The sequence below is a fragment of the Conger conger genome, chromosome 16 (genome assembly GCF_963514075.1).
Source record: "Conger conger chromosome 16, fConCon1.1, whole genome shotgun sequence".
Classification (NCBI taxonomy): Eukaryota; Metazoa; Chordata; class Actinopteri; order Anguilliformes; family Congridae; genus Conger; species Conger conger.
This window is the reverse complement of record NC_083775.1, coordinates 21,803,857-21,824,756: the sequence shown is the minus strand read 5'-3', so window position 1 is coordinate 21,824,756 and position 20,900 is coordinate 21,803,857. Positions and strand designations below refer to the sequence as shown.

The following is a 20,900-nucleotide window of genomic DNA, read 5'->3' as shown; positions in this document are numbered from 1 at the left end:
GAAAGTGTCAACAAAAACAAATCTTATCCATTCAAGACAGGTTTGTCGGGTAATAGTTGTTGGCATGGTTTATTTCAAGAGGAATTTGAAAATGACACAAACGGGTCATTTTGACCCATATTATGCATCAGGGTAAAGTTACACAGTACACAAAGTGCCATGGGACTCAAACATCCATCGACGAAGATTAACAAAATGTTGCAATGTCCCTTTAAATCGCAGTTGCTGTGCATTGGCATGGGCCACGTCATACCGGAAAACAATCATGGCGGACATGAACTCCTCTGTGATTGTAGTTTTGTTACTGATAGCAGGTTGTATAAGCAGTTTGTATTTCAGGCAGTATGGATTAATTTACTCTGCTTTCCCGGGCTTCGCTGTTGCATGCGTGCTCCTGCTAGCAAGGAGGTTGCGGGCAAGTAACGGGCTCCCAAACCGCAATGTGTGCGTCTTGGTGTTGGGAGATATTGGACGAAGTCCTCGCATGCAGTATCACGCCATCTCCCTCAGCAAACACGGATACAACGTTTCATTTGTTGGCTTCCTTGGTAAATTATTAAAGTCCGATTTCGCTCTCTGTGCCGAAATGTACACGTGGTATTTCGGCTCATTCAGATCGCCAGATGCACTCCTCTGGCGCTAGATAAATAGCCTTGTGAAATGTCATTAGCAGAGAAGCTGTCACTTGGGAAACCGTGAACACATGTATCCCAAAAGCATTAGAGCGAATGTTATAAGTGGTTTAGAGTCCATCTTTGCATTTTCATGAAATGTTGTTATAACATTTTACATTATATTGATATGTACCATTAGATATGCCTTGTTATTATGCCTTGTTAAAGGTGAATGGCATTTGCTCTAATGTGATATGATATTTTACATGTTAACCTTCATCTGAAACTATATATTTACTTTCAGGCACAAAGCCCCACCAAGATGTTCTTGGAAATGAAAGAATAAAGATTATTCCAATTTCAGAATTGAAAGGGCTTACAGGTAACGGCAAAGAATTCTGAATCGTACCCACATACGCCAAGAAACACAGGTTGTTTTCTACTTTCTAAGTATTATTGTATTTGCTGTTGAAAGGACACATCATTTTTATGTTTTCTTTTGGTGTTTGCAGCTGGCCCAAAAATCCTCAGATATGTCACCAAGGTGATTTTACAATCACTGCAACTTTTCTATGTGCTGGTGAAGATCGATGCGCCCTCTTATGTTCTGAAGCAGGTAATCATGCTGTCTGAATATAGTTGTAGGATGGAAATTAGCCCTCAACCCTAGTTCTGGGGTGTCCACCTCCAGCTCTAGAGAGTGCCAGTGCCTCTGGGATTTTGCAGTTTCCTTTGAATCAGCAGCCATTTAGGCATTGGAAACAAGGTTTGTGCTTAAATGCATTGAAAGCCTGCAGCAACAATAGCTCTCTAGGACTGCAGATTGGCATCCCTTCCCTAGTTTAACATTATATATATTATAACATTTGGTGTTCCCCTTGGCTCTCTCTTTGGGCTACCCAAAATTGACTAATCCCAAATAAAGACGTGTTTTGCATGGCACAGAATAAACCAGTAATAATACAGGCTCACAAATGTTTTATTTCTAAACCCAATTTAATGTTTGCTTGGTTAATGTGAGCATCTGTGGAAGGTGGTGTAACACATTAATACTTCTGAACATGTCCCAGTGGGGCACTGACCTGTCATAGCTGTGACAGGTATGATTAATCAGAGGATTGAATAGATGTGTAAATGCCCTTATCACATTCTACTCTAGAATCCCCCTGGTTTGCCTGGTATCGCAGTGACGTGGTTGGTGTGTTTGCTACGAGGCAGCAAGTTCATCATTGACTGGCACAACTACGGCTACACCATCATGGCACTAACTCACGGGGAGAAGCACCTCATCGTCCGAGTTGCCAAATGGTCAGTACATTTACCTTTAAGTTACCTTGCAGTGATGCCTATGCTGTGAATTAGGGCTTTAAAACTAGGTTAAGCTGGACTGTGAAGTATCTGGGTCAAAGCAGAACGATGTTGGTTATGTAAGCAAGTGTTTCATTCAGGTTCGGCACGAATGCAGTGGTACATTACAGCCTGTCTTAATCACTGGACAGTTTAGACGGTTGATATACACCTGTGGTCCCTTGTTGAATAACCCTGTCAGGAATGCACAAGAAACTCTTATTTATTAATGATTCTCTCTTACCAGGTATGAGAAGTTTTTTGGTGTTTTTTCTCATCACAACCTCTGTGTCACGCATGCTATGAAGGAAGATCTACAGAGAAACTGGAGTATAAAGTGAGTTTCCAACACATAACAAATACTATAAATATTTCTAAATGTCAAAATAAATCACAAGAGTTAACTGGAATATACGTCATAGACGATGTCCAACGCAGCCCTGCTCCTCTTTTTCAGGGCGACGACACTGTACGACAAGCCCCCCCTGATGTTTAAGGAGGCCTCATTGGAGACCCGGCACAGTCTGTTCATGAAAATGAGGGATCTCTATTCTCCGTTTAAGTCACCGTGGGTCAAAGTTCTACTCTAAGGTCAAGGTCTGAGCATGACATGGGGGATTATGAGGTCCTCCTGTTAGACAGGTGGCGCTGTGGTGACAGTTGTGTCCCTGTGCAGGGATGAGACCCACAGCGAAGGGGTAGAGAGGACCGCGTTCACAGAGCGGGATGGAGGCACTGTGACCCTCACTGACGGACGCCCCGCCCTGCTCCTAAGCAGCACCAGCTGGACCGGTCAGTACCAACCCCCCCCTTCTGAGACCAGGACCCAGAATATAACCGCACTGGTGGGCTCTCAGTTGGCTCAGTTTGTTATTCCAGCTTGTGAGAAGTTGGTATGTCAGATCGACATGTGATTTATTAAACATTATGACAGCTATACAAGTACACCCAGTACATTTCGGATTTTCAGAAATAAAATTATACAAATCTAACAGAAACATGTGTAGACTCATGTATCTTATACATAAAAATGTAATGTATTGAAACAGTTGCGTTATGGATCTGTTCCAACTCTTTCTCTTTCTGGCTTTACAGAGGATGAGGATTTCTCCATTCTGCTGAAAGCATTAGAGGGTATGGCTGTCAATGTTTCGGTTGCAACTCAGGAACTGTGTAAGAATGCCCCGGCTATAAGCTGGATCTATACAAGTGAATAATTGGTTACTGGTGTAAAGCCATGGCAAATTATGCCTTTGATTCAGTCAACATTTTTCCCTCGCTCTGACTAGCAAGTGTTGCGAGTGTTAGTTAGTTCCTTACACTGAGTGGTAACTGAAATTAAGGAAATTAAGGTTGAGCAGTCAAACCCCAATCTAATTTTGTGAAAGAAAAACCAACACCTTTATGCATTTATCTGGAAGTGAACACTTGTATGTATTTATCTGGAAAGTTACGGTAATTGTATCCTGGCCTGGTTTTTAGTAGTTCAAAGTTACCAAATGGAAAGATTGTGCGGTTTACCTCAATGGTCCTCATGGTTGATCACCCGTGTTCGTTGCTCCTTTTGACTGCGTTCTCTTTACAGAATATGAAAGGTTTGTTGAGGATGGGGCCACATTACCTTCACTGGTCTGCGTCATCACAGGTACACCGTCACAGTCCAGATCTGTGTTCTGTCTGACTGCTGAAAGACCACGTTCTGTGAAATTATGTTAAGTTGGCCACAATGCAAACATGGATAGGGTACTAATTAATCAATACATTTTCTTTGTGTTATGTTCATGCATTTTAGATATGAATGCACCGCCTTTGAAAAGTGTGGATTTTGACATAAAAACATGTTGAAATGAGGTGTTGCCATTAAAAAAGTTCTTTGTTTTTCAAAAAATTTCACACAAGACGGGGCTGGTTATGTCCAATTCTCACCCCTAATTTGGAATGGCCTAATGTCTGCAACCACAGCCATATTCATACACAAAACTAACTGGAGGAATTTGGATGAATGTACACATCCATTGGTCTCTTCTGGAATACATGATGTCCACAGCTCCTTGTTTTCACCAAATGAGCCACCCAGTGATTCCTATGAGCACACTGCATTTAGTTATTGGTGTTTCTCCCTGTGTTGTAGGTAAAGGCCCACAGAAGGAGTACTACAAAGCACTGATTGACAAACTGCAGCTCAAACACGTACAGTTCTGCACACCTTGGCTGGAAGCTGAGGATTATCCCATCCTGCTAGGTAGGTGCATGCAAACAATGCATTCAGTTACATGTTTCAGAAAGAAGAGAAAAACCTTGTAATAATAACAAGCGAGTGCTCCCTGCTTGATGAAGGCAGAGGGGAAAATGTGTGATTGTGAGTGCAAGCATTGGCTGAATCACTGTGCTGTTAGTTTTAGATTTCAGGGTACTTTTTAAAGCCATTATCACGTTTCCTCTTTTATCCAATAACATTCAAATAAACTGTAGAGCATTGACAGAAGAAGGAAAATGCTCATTTGCCCTGACACTGCCACATCTCATTCCTGCTCCCAGGATCAGCTGATCTTGGAGTCTGCCTGCACAAGTCCTCCAGTGGCCTGGATCTGCCCATGAAGGTGGTGGACATGTTCGGCTGCTGCCTGCCAGTCTGTGCCATACACTTCCAATGGTGAGCTTGGGTGCATGGTGAAGCATGGCCACCAGGGGGCTGTATTGCGCTGTTCATTGAACAATTGTGTGGGTTTTTTGCTCTATGAACATTTAAATGGCTGGGTCTTGAGATTTTATCTGTACATTGAACTAAGCAATGCCTTTGACAACCTTGGAAGCATTAATAGCAATCCCATGGTCTTCTCCTCAGTTTGCATGAGCTGGTGAAACATGAGGAGAATGGGCTGATATTCAAGGATTCCCAGGAGCTAGCCGAACAGCTGAAGGTAGGAGAAAGTTACTTATGTCATTAAAAATGGACCGACCAGCCTTCCTTAGCAGGTGAAGCCAAGGCTCAGAAGTTCTGCGTCCAAAGTCCATGGTATCTGACCAATAATACCAAGTCTGGTAATGGTCCAAGTGGTTTACCATTACATTAATCTCTATTGGCTGTTTGCTGTCATGACACAGTTTGTAGCCAACTGTTTTTGAGAGGTAGCCGTTCCTCTGCAGTCCCTGAGAGATTAAATGTTTTGAACATATTTCCCTCAGCCCTGTACATGAGAAATGGGTTTAGTGTTGGTAATGTAACTATCACACATATTTGTAATATATTGCCACCGGTTCTTAGGTGCAAGGATAAATTCCTAGAAATGGATCATTGGTGTTAAACTATTGTCGTAAATTTCCAGTAGTTTTAAGAGTAAAACATTTTTTCTCTACTAGACACTTCTGTCAGACTTCCCGGGATCAGAGGGGAGGCTGGCTCGTTTCCGGAGGAACCTGAGGACCAATGAGCAGCTGCGATGGGACGAGAGCTGGGACAGCACTGTACTCCCTCTGCTGGGCTCCGATGGCAGCTGACCACACCCGCCCAAACAAAACTCAGATATCACAAACAACACCCTTCAAACTGAACTGTACGTTCAAAAAGGCAACTAGGGGAAGGTTTAACCGGACATTACAACCCAGGGAAAGTTGACCGTACCATGCGTCTGTAAAACACCCTCATAGGAGCTTCTGACTTGGTTTGTCTTTTCTGTACATTCCAGCAATACTGAAACACAGAGGAAACTGAAGCTTGAATGTATGTATACCAATGCACTATAACTGTAAATACTTTATTATAAAGCACTGTGTTGCATAATCATTATGCTTTTATAAATACAATTTAATTATCTCAATGGAGGTATTCCTGTTATAAGGGAAGATTGGCTTGACAGGATCATTGATGACCTGGTGTTTGATTCCAGAACTTTCTGTAGAGGAAGCAGAGAAAAAGACACCAGGTTCCAATTAATCTGCGGTCTGTTAACTTTAGTCTGAGAGAAAGGCACTATTTGGTACTAACCGAGTTGGGTCTTGAAGCAGCTGTAGGTGTCTGGATTCCGTATGGTGGAGGAAATGTAGACATTGGCACAGCTGCCTTTGACTGTGCAATTCAATATCTTGGACAGCAGCCCCACCAGACAGCTAATGATTTCAGGGTCATATACCACATCTGTGCCAAAAGGAAAAAGCAGACCTCATTTTAACACATATTCATTGTACAAATATATTGTTATTCAAGCATCACTAAGGACAATGCCTTAGCCTGGGAAAAACATCTGAAATGAGACAGTGAATGGTGAGATTGACTAGTCAATATTCAGCAAAAGTGCTTCTAGCAGCTCCACTCCACTGGCTGTGGACTACTATTCCCATTGGCACATGTAATATTGCAGCCTTTCCCAAAAACCCCAATCTGTAGCCTAAAAAATGAATAGCAAAAAGAGCAGATGCAGAAGACTGTCCCCTGTACCGACGCACCTGAAGCGATAACCGTGTCAAAACTAAGTTCCCGCATCTGCTTCACTGTGACAGCAGCCCAGTCGAGCTCCTCCACAGTAACGGTCGCATGAGGGCCGCTGCCGACCTGCAGCCCGTTGAGCCGTGCATTGTTCCGCAGCTGCTGCAGCACACTGGGGTGGCAGTCACTGAACACATACCGACGCGGGGCGCAGGACCGACACACAGCCACGCCCGTCAGCCCCACCCCGCTGCCCAGTTCCAGCACAGTCCTAGGGGGGTGGGGAGACTTGAGGTAATACACTTTGCACATCTTTAAACACAGCATAATTTTATCAATAAATATATTCATCAGACTGATTACAAATCAAAACACAATATAATCAGTCTTTAAAGTGATACCTGTCTGCGAAGATTTGCGGGTTCTCCAGAGCCCATTCTGCCATAAAGAGCGCGGCCTCCCACGTCACCAAGCCCGTGGTTCCCTCAGAGATGAGGGCCATGCTTTCCGAAAGGCTGACAGCATCTCCCGAGGGCTGGAGAGAGCGAAAGGATCAGTGGTGTGTACTGAGGTTTTGTAAAATGTGCAAACCGTGCAGACTGAAGATAAGATTTAGCTGCAATGTTGAGAGGTGCAGCTATTATAGATCTGAGTTAAGTACCAGTAAGTAGCTTTTGTAGCACACCGGTTCTTCTTCTGCACCCACAACTTCGCCTAAAGCATCGTACAGGTCATCCAGCGGTTCGGCTGTTGTGGCTTCATGCTAAAGAGAATGGTCCGTTTTAAACTCTTCAACTAAATAATCTTTTAATACCAAGTATACACAAATGTGATATAACCAATTACATTCTCAATAAAAGAAAAACGCATTCGTGTTCCAAGTTACTCACCCTTTTAATCAATTCGGAGAGGAAGATACGTCTGTACTTAACAGATGGGGGAGTCTTTCGACATATTGAATGAAGACATGTCTGTGAAAGAGAAGACACGAATCGAGGCCGTTTAAATCAACACGCAATTCAGACGCTTTATTGGCTGAACTCGATGTGAAAATAAGGAAATAATATAGGCCACTACCTTCTTCAGAATTTCAAGGATAATATCGGAGGAATCGTTGCATTGCAATTTCATTTCAAGGGTCTAGGAAGCAAAATACAACATTTCAGACATCGTTCACAAAAATGGCAGATCACAGATGACTGTTTTTCTTGACTACAGTTATCAGTTATCTACTGTTATACAGTTTTCATATTATAGTTATACGTAACGTGTACTATTATTGTAGCTACTCACACTCCACGGAAACGAAGACAAGCGACACATTGCGAAGAAGGAGACTTGGAAAGTTAGTATCATATCTTGGCTGTCTCTTACGCTCCTCTTGTCATCCTCGCCAATTTTATCATTTGAAATATTCATGATTTAAATTCCACAGTAATTTCATTAATCTGCAATGAAATCATTTACGATACAATTAAAGCTTGATCTTGTACACGAAAACATTACATTTAAAACTACAGCCATGTGTTGTATTCAGATTCATTTTCGTCCTCCCATAATCCACTTCTGCTTCCTGGTGTTTCTTGGTAAATGTAGTATTATGTCGATGCAACGCAATTCTATCCCTGAAGGACTCCAGTGCAGTACATTTTGTTTTCAGTTCCACAGTACTCTTAGTAGAACCACATACATCAGTCTTAAACTCAAACTGAGGGGAAACATCCCTGATAACTAACTTAGTATTATGCACCCCAATATCAATGGGATGGCCTTTTTTATGTTTTACATACACCTCATCAATTCACATGTCATAAAAAGTGTACTAATCGAGATAATCATTAGAAGGTAAGTGCATAGGTATAAATCTGTTGATCAGTGTGGAATTAGAATTTTAAATACACTCAGGAAAATATGTGTACAGCATGGAAATGCCACCAACAAAAGTAAGTCTTGCACTTGGATGCCAACATACTGCTTTTCCTGACTCCACTTACTCAGTGCTGTATCTTTACACTATGCAGTTAGTAGCTAGCCAAGTCCACTTTTTAAAGGGCTACACCCATGTCTTATCAGTTGCTGAAACCGACAGCTCAAAAAACATCAGTTAGAAAAGGGTTAGGATGTTGTGGCTCACATGTTAGCTGGAAATCGTGGCTCAAAGACTTAATATCAAACTGCCTATGACTTAGGATGATGATTTCTATTGTGACTGGATGACTTCTGATGATGATTTATTTTCTGTTCTTCATGCTATGAGAAATAATCCTGGGTTGAGTCCTTAATTAACTGACTAAACATTCTTTATCACAATGACAATGGTGCACTGTTATCTGGTTCCTTATGCTGGCTATTGGCCAGCCCGCCCTTTTCTTGCAATGACATACTAGACAGAGATGGTCTTCAACACTTTGCATCTTCACACTGTGCACCTTAAGCAATACAGCACCGAACACCGTGGGTGAGTAATTATCACAACATTTTCTTTAAGTATTTTTTCCATACTGTATGAATTCAGTTCAGTGTGCCATTAACGTAGGGAAAACCACATCTCAGACTTACTTACAACATAAGTTTTTTTAAAGGAAAGATTACTGGGATGGTAGGTATGCCTTGTAGCAAGTCATGGGTAGGTAGAGTATATAGCCCATGCTCACACAACACCAAGAGGTTGCCACTTATTTGGTTAACTTAGTCTTGAAAATATTATGAATGATCATATAGAATGGCAGTGCAGCACAACAGTTGTGGAGCTGGGCTCGCAACTTTTAGTTTCTTGGTTTTATTTCTAGGTAGGAATGACGTTGCCCCTGACCAAGTTACTATTGTCAATTGTTTCAATAAATATCCAGTAGTATAAAATGATTTCGTATGGAAAATAATGTAGCGCTGAGCTGTGTAAATCGCTCTGGACCGTTTGCTAAATATCTTAATGTTATTTAAGTGTAATACCAAACATAACCGTATAATTTTGGTTACGCCTGACTCCATTATGGAAAAAACGAAAACCAGTGGAATTGATTAATTCCAAGAACTAACCTTGCGGAGCATGCACAAGTCGGAATGGTTTCAATGACGAACCGCGAGTTAAAAACGGCCTACAACGATGTCGGCTACACCGGTAGCTAGCTAAGTTAGCAGTACTGATGGATAGCTACTTGGGTCATAATGATGTGGTATGCATTCGGCTTTTATGAGTGAAGGATTTCGGTAGTGTCAACCCCAGTCAAGACTTTGAAACTAGCTAACAATGAAATGATCAGTGGTAAGGTTAAAACATTTGTTCCTCGCAAAAACGCTATCTAAACAGAACAGTTTACTTCGGTGTGAATGATACTGGATAGGTAGTTAACGTTAGGTCGCTAACAGTTTGTTAGAAAATGTATGACCTCTTTGCTTTTGCAATTTCGTTACGTTAACAGTTGAATTAACGTTACATGTGACCATCGTTTCTAGTTACGAACAGCTAATGTTACCTAGCTAACTTAACAAAAAATAGTTTTTGGGAACTAGCTAAGTAATGTCTAGGAAACAATGGCATTTAGATCAGTTTGTAGGCTAACATCACTGTTGTAGGCGACATCGTATAGTATACGGTATACTATCTAGCTAGCTAGCTAGCTAGGTAGGTAACAGGCTAGCTAACTTGGAATAGCTAAAAGCATAAACATAAATAATTACGGTAACTTTAACCTAACTACAGTACTTTACGCAGCTAACGCGCTACAGTTAGCAAGAGGGCAAAATCCATTTTTGTGTTCCCCCGGGGCCTGCGGTTCCCATGGAAACGCATGCAAGGTTCAATATTTGAAGGACAAGAGGACAATTGAGGCCTAGTTTAATAACTTAGCTGATTAACTCCCAGCGCCCGTTGTATCCGTGACGAATCAAATTAATAGATGTATGATTTTTCTTCTGTTTGGGAAAACTGGTGTACTATTCTCTTTTTCTACGTCAGTTTTTACAGTTGTAATTTTGGCATTTGTTTGATTTTTAATTTTTTTAATCCACATCGACTTTATTTAACTTTGAGCAAGGGCATTTCTGAATGTTGTCGAGATAACATGTACCCAACACTCGAAGGCTATCTAGATGGCTGACCTAGCTAATTAAAACACCAAAGCAAAAAATTGTGAACATCTGAAAAACTTTTTATTTTAACTTAATACTAGCTCCACAGCACATGTGCTGCTAAGTTGGTGTTGTAATAAGTTGTGAATTTTATTTTGCAGCTAAAAGCATGTCCTCTCCTTGCAGGTTAGTTGTTACAGTATCATCCAGTGTGATCTGTGACCTGGCGCCATGGTGCTGAAGATTTTCTTTCCCCAATGCTGCAACATGGCAGACAGCGGCCTCCTCATTGGCCACTGGCTCCCGGGTCAGGACTCGGCCGTGGTCCTGGCTGTTGTCCACTACCCCTTCATCCCGGGACAGGTGAAGAGGTACCTGAGCCAGCTGCAGAATGAGAGCCGAGTGGAGCTCGCCGTGCTGGGCTCCTGGAGTATGCCTAAGGACGGGCAGGAGGGGATGGAGAGCTTCCTGAAGGACCTGAGCACCATCTTCCCCCAGGGCCGCTGGCTGCAGCTCAGCCGGGAGATGGGCCAGAGGGGCTTCACCTGCCACGTGGTCCAGAGGGAGGGCACGCTTCTTGGAGATGAGGGCGACAAATGCAACGGTGAAAACGGAGATGGGGGAAGGGTCATCTTCATCCACTACGACCAGCGCAAGGTCATGCTGTCCCAGCTCCACACGCTCGAGGCCGGGGCCGGGGCCGGGGCCACTGTGACCGGGGCGGGGCCGTCGGAGCTTCGCCTGGTTTTCTCGACGGTGGCGCAGAGCCAGCCGCTCTTCCACACTGACAAGTACGACGACGGGCCCCTGAAGCTGACGCACTGGCAGTCGGAGGGCCGGGAGGGCAGCATCATCGTGGAGCTGGCCAAGCAGGCCTCGGTCCCCCTCTGCCTCCTGCTCACCTGGCTGCTCTCTCTCTGGACCTGGCTCTGTGGCATCAGGTGAGACGCACATCTGCGGAAATGGACCGCCCAGAACCCTGCTCGCTCAACAGTGTGGGTTATTACCCTGCCTGTCTCTACTGTATTATTACACTGTGGAGTATTACAGTAGCTTCAACATAGTGTAGGACACAGAGGAAAACATTCTGATGGATACATTTCTTCCTTTTTAAAGATTTAAATGATAGTAAAAGGTACGGCATCTCATGGCACAGCTAATTAGAACTCTGCCAGACTTTTTTTTTTTTTTTTAGAAGGCCTGTTATTACACAGCACTCGGAACACAGTTTATCGAAACGCTACTTTCTTCAACAGTGTTTTTAAATTTTTTTCAAAGTTTACACTGGAAAGCATGATTGTGTTGTTGCTAATTAAGATGTGTTCTTCAAAATTCTCCTCTTGTGCTTATGATATATGTGTATGTGTATGTATATGATAAATGTTTTTAATGTCCGCATGGCAAACTGCTGGTGTGTTTTTTAAGGGAGCTGCCTTTGTAAACAACTCACTTTGTAAGCATTCCTTAGAATGATTTAGTGCCTTCCTTATTTTTGAAAACTCCTCTTTTCTCCCCCCCCACAGGCTCCTGAACCTACAGCCGGTGCGTTTTGTGTCCAGTAAGTTGTCCACCTGTGTGCAGCTGAGCTACAGGACAGAGCACCTTCAGACCGTGAGCTCTCCCAAAAAAGCTTTGGGCCACGCAGAGTTCATGAGGTACAGCCTTTTGGGTCCAGAGTGCTCCGTGTTCTGAATTCACAAATGAAGCACTTAGGATTCAGTGTGTCCTTTCATTTGTGAGTACTGTTCTGTTTTGCTTACTGCTCTGTTAAACGCCATGTTCCTGTCCTGGGACCATCATGGCATACTACAGAGTACACATAACGAGGATAATTACAAGCACCAGACCAGAGTAGGCAATGACACTGGAAATATTTAACAAAAGCTTATCAGACTCAGCCACTCCTCAAGCAAGTCAAATAAGAAAGTAGACGCATAACTTCAACTTACTAATCAGTATGAAATAAAATAAAAAAACGTAGTTTGAGTCTAATGGATGAAGAGAGGGTAACACGTGTTATAATAGTGTCAGCCTGTAGCAGAGCAGTGAATTGTGGACCATCTCTTTCCCTGCAGAAAGGCCAACATCTTTGTGTCCTTCTTTGTGGACGTGGCTCTGGGCCTGCTCCTCATCTCCTGGCTCTATCAGGAGAACCGGATTAGCCTCCTCGCTAACACGCTGGTGCCCGTGGCTGATGTGAGTGTTAGCCTGTGTACGGTAATGCTGGAGACTGCATGCGCGGCTGCCGCCGTGTTTGTTGACTCATTCTCCCATGTTGCAGCATGTCGCCCAGGAGCTCCAGGAGCTGCTGAAGTGGCTGATGGGAGCGCCAGCTGGGCTTAAGATAAACAGAGCTCTGGATGAAGTGCTTGGGCGATTCTTCCTCTACCACATCCATCTGTGGATCAGTGAGTGTGTTCTACAGGACCACAGATTCTATAGACTAACCAGATGGTCAGCCTCTGCCTTCTTTCTGTGCTCGCTGCATCACTTTGCAGTAGTTTCGGTTTGGTAACCAGGGCTGTGTATAACTGATGTATGTTCATGGTACATCCATTGTCTCAGTATTGTCCTTTATAACACTAACTGAGCACTAAAAAGGATAGGCTAGGCATTCAGTTTAACATGGCACGCTTTTATATTTAAGTTCATAAAGGATTTGGTTCCATGCTTTTCAGTTTCTACTTTTTGTAGTACAGAAAAAAACATCTGTTTTTTGTATTAATGAAAAAATATTGGGTGGGTGGTAGTCACTGAAAATTATTGTTATAGGCCCCCATTAGCATATTGTTTTTGTTTCAGCAGAACAAATTAAAACTGTCAGTTTATACTCACACACACACACACACACACACACACATGCACCACTAACCCCCCAGAATGGATAAAGGGATTGACTGCATCGTGTGTGTACCCCGTTTAGGCTACATCCACCTGATGTCTCCCTTCATTGAGATGATCCTGTGGTACGTGGGTCTCTGTGCATGCCTGGGGTTGACCTTTGCCCTCTCTGTGCTGTCGGACATCGTAGCCCTGCTCACCTTCCACATCTACTGCTTCTACGTGTACGGAGCCAGGTGAGCGAGTTTTCTCACTGGGAGTATCCCTTGTGCGCAGTTTTGCCTGTCCATGTCTCTTGTGTTCAGTGTGACCTGTTAGGCCAACAAGGTAGGAAACAAACATTTTCATCCATTGGCCTTTGTGGCTGCTTGACCAGCCAACTAGAGTTATTTGGAATAGAACAGGACCTCTCAGTAATAGGTGGCAATTCACCAGCATTTGGCTGGTGGCTGCTGTTAATTTCCCATCCTGCATGCTGTGCTTAGCCTCTGTCACCAGGGGGCCCCATTTTGGCTGAAGCCATTCGTTCACTGCCCTCATCTTGACTTTTACAGTATTGTGCAATGGCAATGTTTACGGTGGCTGTGTGGAAAGGAAGTGGTTGTGGTGCCATCATGCCCGATTTCACAGACCTCTATCCTTAGTTCTTTTGCCTTTGTTTATGCAAAGAGACCGTATTCCAGTTCAGTGCTGTCAAACTCATTTTACTCTAGAAACGTGTTCCCTTATTTCTGCACTGTGCTCTAATCTACTTGACAGCCTAATCATTTTTGAATGTAAATTAGACATCATATTTTAATAATGCGATAGGGCCATTTATATTCAAGAAACAATTTTCTGTGGTGTATTTTGGGATCCATCCATTTTGTAACGGGTGTAAATGTGAACAGCTAATTAAGTCGTTGGACATGTTGGTGAGAAACTAGCCCTCCAGGGACGGTCGATATGCACAGCCCTTCTGAGGATGGAAGTATTCCGTAAACTCAAGATGGCCATTTTCACTCCCACTGGACTGAAGGCCTCGCACAAAAAGTTTATCTAACGTTTAAGTGACTTGAAGACCCTTCCCGAAGACCAGGGTTGGGTCGCTGTGCTGGCACTGTGTTCCTCCAGGCATGAGGTTGAGTAGATTTTGCCAGATTCCTTCCTGAGGAACTCTTGCTATCAGTCTCATTGCATATTTATTAGAAATAATGCATCCATCGAGGCAGTGCCCTGTATTTGTGCCTAGTCAGGTGAACAAAAGTGAATCCGGATGCTTCTACCAGCATCCGGAACCTCCTAGACAATAGGCTGCAGTGAAATGAATTGGTTCCAAGCTAGGAACAGACTATGATAAAATGCCATTAATGTAATGTAATAAAAGGTATTTTTCCAGCAGTGACCTCCGGTGTTATTATCTAACTGTCGGGTTGTAGGCATTTGGAAAACCAGAGGGATAATAGTCAGGCGATTATACATTTCCACTCTTTTACAACATGGTGATTTCTCAGTGCACCCATTCTCACTGTGAATACCAATAACATTCGCTGGCTGGTTGCCATTGCCATTTACTTAACTCAAATGTGAGTGATCATAGGACTGGTTGAGTGATGATGGTATTAATACTTATTAAATATATTTACTATGACTAATGTATGACATGGAGCTCTGCCATTCATTTTCCCTCATGATTCTGACAATGTCAGTCGTATCAAATGTGTATTCTGTGTGTAGGGTCCTCAGAATGTCCTTCATAGAAAGCGAGTGTGAAATTGGCATTGTGTGCCCATGTGCTTTGACAGGCTGTACTGTCTGAAGATCTACGGCCTGTCCTCTCTCTGGCGCCTGTTCCGGGGGAAGAAGTGGAACGTCCTACGGCAACGCGTGGACTCCTGCTCCTACGACGTGGACCAGGTGAGCCTCACCGAAGACCCGGGCAGGGGACCCAGCCCCGGTCCTGAGAGAGCTGCTAAAGGCTATTAACTGTGGTCCTGAGAGAGCTGCTACAGGCTATTAACTGTAGTCCTGAGAGAGCTGCTACAGGCTATTAACTGTAGTCCTGAGAGAGCTGTTACAGGCTATTAACTGTAGTCCTGAGAGAGCTGCTACAGGCTACCAGCCCTGGTCCTGACCTAGCTACTGCAGGCTACCAGCCCCGGTCATGATAGAGCTGCTACAGGCCACCAGCCCCGGTCCTGAGAGAGCTGCTACTGGCTACCAGCCCTGGTCTTTAGAGAGCTGAGCTTTCTGCTGCTTTTTGTTTTCACCATAAAACTAGTCAGTTTAGAGCCAGGAGACCCGGTGAGATGTGGTGACGGCATTATCAGCTGATCATTAAGCATTGATTCACAGTGAAGTCCAGCATGACCCTGTGGCTGTCCAGGACCAGAGTTGGCTGCCCCTGGTCTAGCTGCCCCTGGTCTAGCTGCCCCTGGTCTAGCTGCCCCTGGTCTAGCTGCCCCCATTAGCCTATGATTGGAAAATTATAAACAACAGGGCAACCAAAGGACACTCTTTGCTGTAGTCAGTTAACCCACTGATGCATCAGGCTGAGAGCAGGGGAAAAGAAAGACACAAGATCATTTCTAGTCATAGTAATCTGTTTTTCTCTTGCAGCTGTTCATTGGAACTTTGCTGTTCACCATCCTGCTGTTCCTGCTGCCAACGACCGCTCTGTATTACCTCGTTTTTACTCTGGTGAGTCCGTCTGGATGCTTAAAGGAGTTATAATTAAATAATTTCTGATCACAGAAACAAAGGGAATGATATGTCCGCATGATATTGTATATGGATTTTTCCATTTTGGACTTAGTAACATACCGTTTAGTGAACCGTACTGGAATTTACTCTCAACCAGCAATGATTTAGATTTGGGGTTGGGATTGGGGTTGACTGATTGGGTGTTGATGAGTGAGTCTTTCAGCCTTGTAGCGTGTGGGGCTGTGATGTGATTTAATGTCAGTCACTGATTTTTATAAACTTAAAGGTTTTGCCGCCCATGGGGGGAAAACAACAGCGTGATTTCTTTGGAGAAAAGCCAGAGAATTCCCCCAGAGATATTTTCAGTGTTCTTGAAGCCTCATTTTCCCATCAGCACTTGTAAGCTTGTGGCTTTGTGAAATAAAGCTCCTTGCTCTCTTCGGCTGTAGCTGCGCCTGGTGGTGGTCCTGTTCCAGGGGTTGATTCACCTGAGCGTGGACTCCATCAACTCCTTTCCCCTGTTCGCCATGGGCCTGAGGATCTGCCAGCCCTACAGACTGGCAGGTGAGCGACGTTTGCGCAACGCTGGTACAACACTGCCACAACGGTAGCAGATACCGTACAACACCTCACATGCCAGTCGTGGTCATTCCTGTCAGCTTTGTTCAATTTGAACCGCATACCGTATGGTGTGACCCTGGCTGCCCACGTTCACATCATATGGGCTCACACTGGCATACCGGTCTGAGAATTTACAGCTCTGAGCTCTTCTTCTGACCCTCTGTGCTTACTCCCTGTTCCAGTAAAGCAAAAAATATAAACAAATATGAAATAAGGGCAGGCCCTCTTTTAAGAAGAAATAAGTAACAAAATTATAAAATAAACAAAATAAACTCCTCGCTTATTTTGCGGGTGTTGAGGTATGGACCTTGATGGTGATGTTTCATTGCAGCTGTGCACACTCAGCTCTTGTGGTGTTTACTTATTGTGTTAAATTCACTTTTGTTCAGGGGCTTTGGTTATGAGCTTCTTCCATTTGACTGAAGTGTAAATTGTACGCATGTCAGTTTTACCTGCTGTAACACGTCCTCTCTCTTCCTCCAGAGGGCGTCAAATTCCGGGTGCTGTGTGAGGAACCTGGCAAACCCCTGCACCTATTGATGGAGGTACAGCATCTGCCTCACCACACACTACAGCCGCTACACCCCACACTGGAGCCAGTACACCCCACACTACATCCTGTACACTCCACACTACAGCCACTACACCCCACACTGGAGCCAGAACACCCCACAGAGGATCATTTACTCCAATAACAATCAACTTAATTTCATATCCTGTAATAATTAGGAAATTGTTGTTATGGTAAGTGTGAGAGGACATGGTAAACATGAGCATTTATGGTATACTTTGTTTTATGCTAACGCTTAGAGTTCATTTAGTACATATTTTGAAATAAACCCACAACTCTGCTTGTGGGAACGGTGAATTTCCCACTGCACTGTGTTCCTGGCCCTTACAAGAAGTGCGTGTTGTGTGGGCAAGTGTAGTGATAGAGAACAACTCTTGCCCTCTCTGTTTCCCCCACTCTTTCTTGCCCTCTTATTTCCTCTCACACTCATTCTGTTTTCATACATGTTTTGTATCTCTCTGTTTTTGTGTCATACTCTCACTCACCCTTACACTCTTCTCTCTTGTACTCTCCTCTTCCTCCTGCCTCTCTCTCATGTCTACAGATTAACCCCCTGAAGTTTGGCTCTGTGCTGCAGTGGTACAGAACTCCCACCTACAGCTGCTACCCCAAGGACTCTTGGGTAGCCCTGTGCAAGAAGCTGTTTGTGGGGGAGCTGGTCTACCCCTGGAAGCACAAGAGCACCAAGAAGACGGACTGAGTCCAACAGGGCCGTGCAGGGAAAACTGAAGATGAGCTCACCGTTCAGGAAGCTGAGTATTCAGGGTGGGAGTCGTGTGGGTTTAGGGTATGAGCACGCTCCATTACCTTTGGTATGAGACCACACGTTGAGCTGAAGCCGACACTGTGAAAACATCCCGCACTCTCAGCGGTACAGCAGGAAACTGCAGGCAGCCATTGCAGTTGGTCTGTACGGCCTGAGAATTTCGTTTTCTCACACAGGGAGCTGTAGCCCAGGCCTGCACTGATTCAAGCGGGTACACTGTCTTATCTTTACAAATTGTTTATATTTATATGAATGTATAGTAAGTATATTGTTTAAAACAGAGTTCCTAGTTTAATGTCGCAGAGTATACGGCATATTATAACAAATGATTGTGTCAGTAGAAAGGGAGTAATTCACCTTTGTGTTGTATATTTTGGTCATTTTAAAGTATATTCCTTAGATTTTTCGGTATTGATATTTGGGCATTTTAACCTGTGTGTATTATTCATTTGATTTTAATCTTTAAATAATTAACCTTTTCCAAAAATTAAACTGCTAATGAAGTCTTACTTTCTTACTTGTCTATGTCTAAGGGGCATTTTAATGTAATAGGTTAAACTGGTTATTTTAAGTAATAGTTGATGCGTCCGGTATTTATTTGTAGTATAGATGTCTGTTTTTCCTATGCCAATAAAGAGTTTGTACTTTCAAATAAAAATGTTTTTTGTGCCAAACTTGAGTATTGTGATCCATGACAAATCACCCTTCTTTTCAGATAAGTGGTCAAAATGAAGCTACAGTCCAGTCACAGGCCAGCTCTCCAGAATTGCTCATTGTAACACTTGCTCCTTGACACTGACAGACTTGTGTCTCGGCATGTGAGAGAAATCGGTGGAAACCCCGGATGCTGTGTAGTACTCCCATGAGTCATTGGTGCCGGCATTAGGAGAACTGTACATGCCTACTGTAGGTCAGTTCAACCGCCAGTTCAGCCCTGTTGTGTAGTATTCAGTCATTGTGAATTGATATGTTAAAGAGGGGCGGGGTTGGTGATATGGCTCATTTATTTGAGAGAGTGAGAGAGTGAGAGAGTGAGAGAGTGAGAGAGTGAGAGAGTGAGAGAGTGAGAGAGTGTGAGAGAATGTTTACTGCACAGGTTTTAATTATGAGGTGTCAGTAGCCACACTGGGGCTGTCAGCAGAGAATGTGACCTGACCGGCTAGGTGGTGATGAAACCTGGGAAGGACACACCGAAGGAGGACCCTGTAGACCAGAATGCACCAGTTTAAGCAACAAAAAGAATTTCTGTTATCCATGTATTTATGTTTAGAGGACTTGCAGCTGTTGTCTGTGACACAGGACCACATGGTGCTGGACTGGGAGTGGGGTGGGGGTGTTGATCATTGTTAATTCAATCCTTTCTTCTGGTTGGAAAATTAATGAAGCAGTCGAGGATTCACCACATGTATGTATACAGAATTGCAGAATATATCCACACAGCAATGTCACAAATTTACAAAAAAAAACTAAAAAAGAAGCTGTTGAGCTAGTCTGGCAACGTCCATAGTGTAGCTGACTCAACCCATTTACAACTGGCTCTGGTACATTCTGTATTATGATCCTGCCTCTATCCGGAACCCATTCTTTTTTGCATCTAAAGTAGAGAGAATGGATGACGTCTGCTCAGCTTTTTATTATTTTTTTAAGCAGCTTTACATGATGACTAGGATGTTTGCCACACCTACAAATTTTGCAGAAGACGACTTAAATATTTTTTTTGTTTCGTTTCTTAAAGCTAAAGGTATTAATCGTTTTAGAAAGGCAGGTAACAATGGAGACTGAAGACTCCTGAAGATGTTTCTCTTTTGATTTTCTTCTGGATAAAGTTATAGGTAGAGCCGGGTATGGATGAATGGATTATCTGTCTCGTGTTATCTTCCTTTGTTACAATACAAATAATTAGGTTGAAATGTCACATTGATTATAAATGGGCCTCTGTCCCTTCTTGGTGATGCCATATTGTATTCCAAAGTGTAATGTTTTCCATCTCCACTATTGTACATCAATTAGGATAAGAGCATCTGCTAAGTGATTGTAATGGAAGGTAAGTGATTTAATCAAGTTTATATAATTCTACTTCAGGTATTCTCAAGTACACTTTTTTAACATGGGTCAGTCTGTGAGAAGGGGTGCTTCAGTTGAGAGGTTTTATTGGTCCATTTCAACTGCATTTTGTCTTAAAAAGAAAAGGGATCTTCTTAAGCTTGAAGGGTTTGAGGCAGAATCACTAAGAAAAGGAATAAAACTTTAAATATTTTTATATTTTCACATGCGCTAAAATTGTCATCCATCCATCCATTATCTGAACCCACTTATCCTGAACAGGGTCGCAGGGGGGCCAGAGCCAATCCCAGCATACATTGGGCGAAAGGCAGGAATACACCCTGGACAGGTCGCCAGTCCATCGCAGGGCACACACACCATTCACTCACACACTCATACCTACAGGCAATTTAGACTCTCCAATCAGCCTAACCTGCATGTCTTTGGAATGTGGGAGGAAACCGGAGTACCCACAGACACGGGGAGAACATGCAAACTCCGCACAAAGAGGCCCCGGCCGACGGGGATTCGAACCCAGGACCTCCTTGCTGTGAGGCGGCAGTGCTACCCACTGCACCATCCATGCCGCCTAAAATTGTCATTGTTATTTTAATTAAAAATAGCCTTTATAAGTTTTCCCATGTATTAAGAGCTTGATTTAAATTTGATGATGTTATTTGGTAGATGGTGTTATTTTGATTGCGTTTCATATTCTGTCTGAAACTGCATCGCATAGTGATGCAGTAAATACTGCCAGCTGGTTGTATGCGTAATTGGATGGGTACACAGAGCCCCTTATTTACACATGGAGATGTTTTCAATCTTCACGCTCTTCCTACGTGTGCGGAAGGCCTTAGCTGGAGCCAGGTCTGCCAAGTTCTCTCCAGTTACTATGTCTGCATCTCCCAGACTGCTATCAATGCA

The 20,900-nt window shown here is 43.5% G+C and overlaps 3 protein-coding genes across 5 annotated transcripts; 2 read left to right on the top strand and 1 right to left on the bottom strand.

Annotated features, from left to right (window-relative positions):
• The first annotated feature begins 251 nt into the window (after positions 1–251).
• Positions 252–5,779, top strand: alg1 (ALG1 chitobiosyldiphosphodolichol beta-mannosyltransferase). The gene is made up of 13 exons (XM_061224774.1): positions 252–548; positions 919–996; positions 1,127–1,230; positions 1,774–1,922; positions 2,209–2,298; positions 2,419–2,529; positions 2,638–2,753; positions 3,057–3,095; positions 3,547–3,606; positions 4,093–4,203; positions 4,500–4,614; positions 4,807–4,882; positions 5,322–5,779. Exons 1-13 carry the CDS (start codon positions 266–268, stop codon positions 5,457–5,459), a joined length of 1,470 nt encoding a protein of 489 aa, XP_061080758.1. The 5' UTR covers positions 252–265; the 3' UTR covers positions 5,460–5,779.
• Positions 5,682–7,970, bottom strand: eef2kmt (eukaryotic elongation factor 2 lysine methyltransferase). The gene is made up of 8 exons (XM_061224775.1): positions 7,678–7,970; positions 7,462–7,524; positions 7,275–7,355; positions 7,046–7,147; positions 6,786–6,919; positions 6,405–6,655; positions 5,947–6,096; positions 5,682–5,854 (listed from the first exon to the last, which is right to left on the bottom strand). The coding sequence occupies exons 1-8, from the start codon at positions 7,801–7,803 to the stop codon at positions 5,754–5,756; spliced, it is 1,008 nt and encodes a 335-aa protein (XP_061080759.1). The 5' UTR covers positions 7,804–7,970; the 3' UTR covers positions 5,682–5,753.
• Positions 6,615–18,607, top strand: pigq (phosphatidylinositol glycan anchor biosynthesis, class Q). Of its 3 annotated transcripts, none has more exons than XM_061224772.1 (11): positions 6,615–6,678; positions 10,639–11,393; positions 11,976–12,107; positions 12,528–12,648; positions 12,734–12,860; positions 13,376–13,529; positions 15,078–15,189; positions 15,892–15,972; positions 16,425–16,539; positions 17,080–17,141; positions 17,712–18,607. In XM_061224772.1, the coding sequence occupies exons 2-11, from the start codon at positions 10,684–10,686 to the stop codon at positions 17,865–17,867; spliced, it is 1,770 nt and encodes a 589-aa protein (XP_061080756.1). In that variant the 5' UTR covers positions 6,615–6,678; positions 10,639–10,683; the 3' UTR covers positions 17,868–18,607. The 3 variants fall into 3 exon arrangements, with proteins under 3 accessions (XP_061080756.1, XP_061080755.1, XP_061080754.1); XM_061224771.1 differs by lacking the exon at positions 6,615–6,678 and adding an exon at positions 8,494–8,842; XM_061224770.1 differs by lacking the exon at positions 6,615–6,678 and adding an exon at positions 9,458–9,646.
• The last annotated feature ends 2,293 nt before the right edge of the window (positions 18,608–20,900 follow it).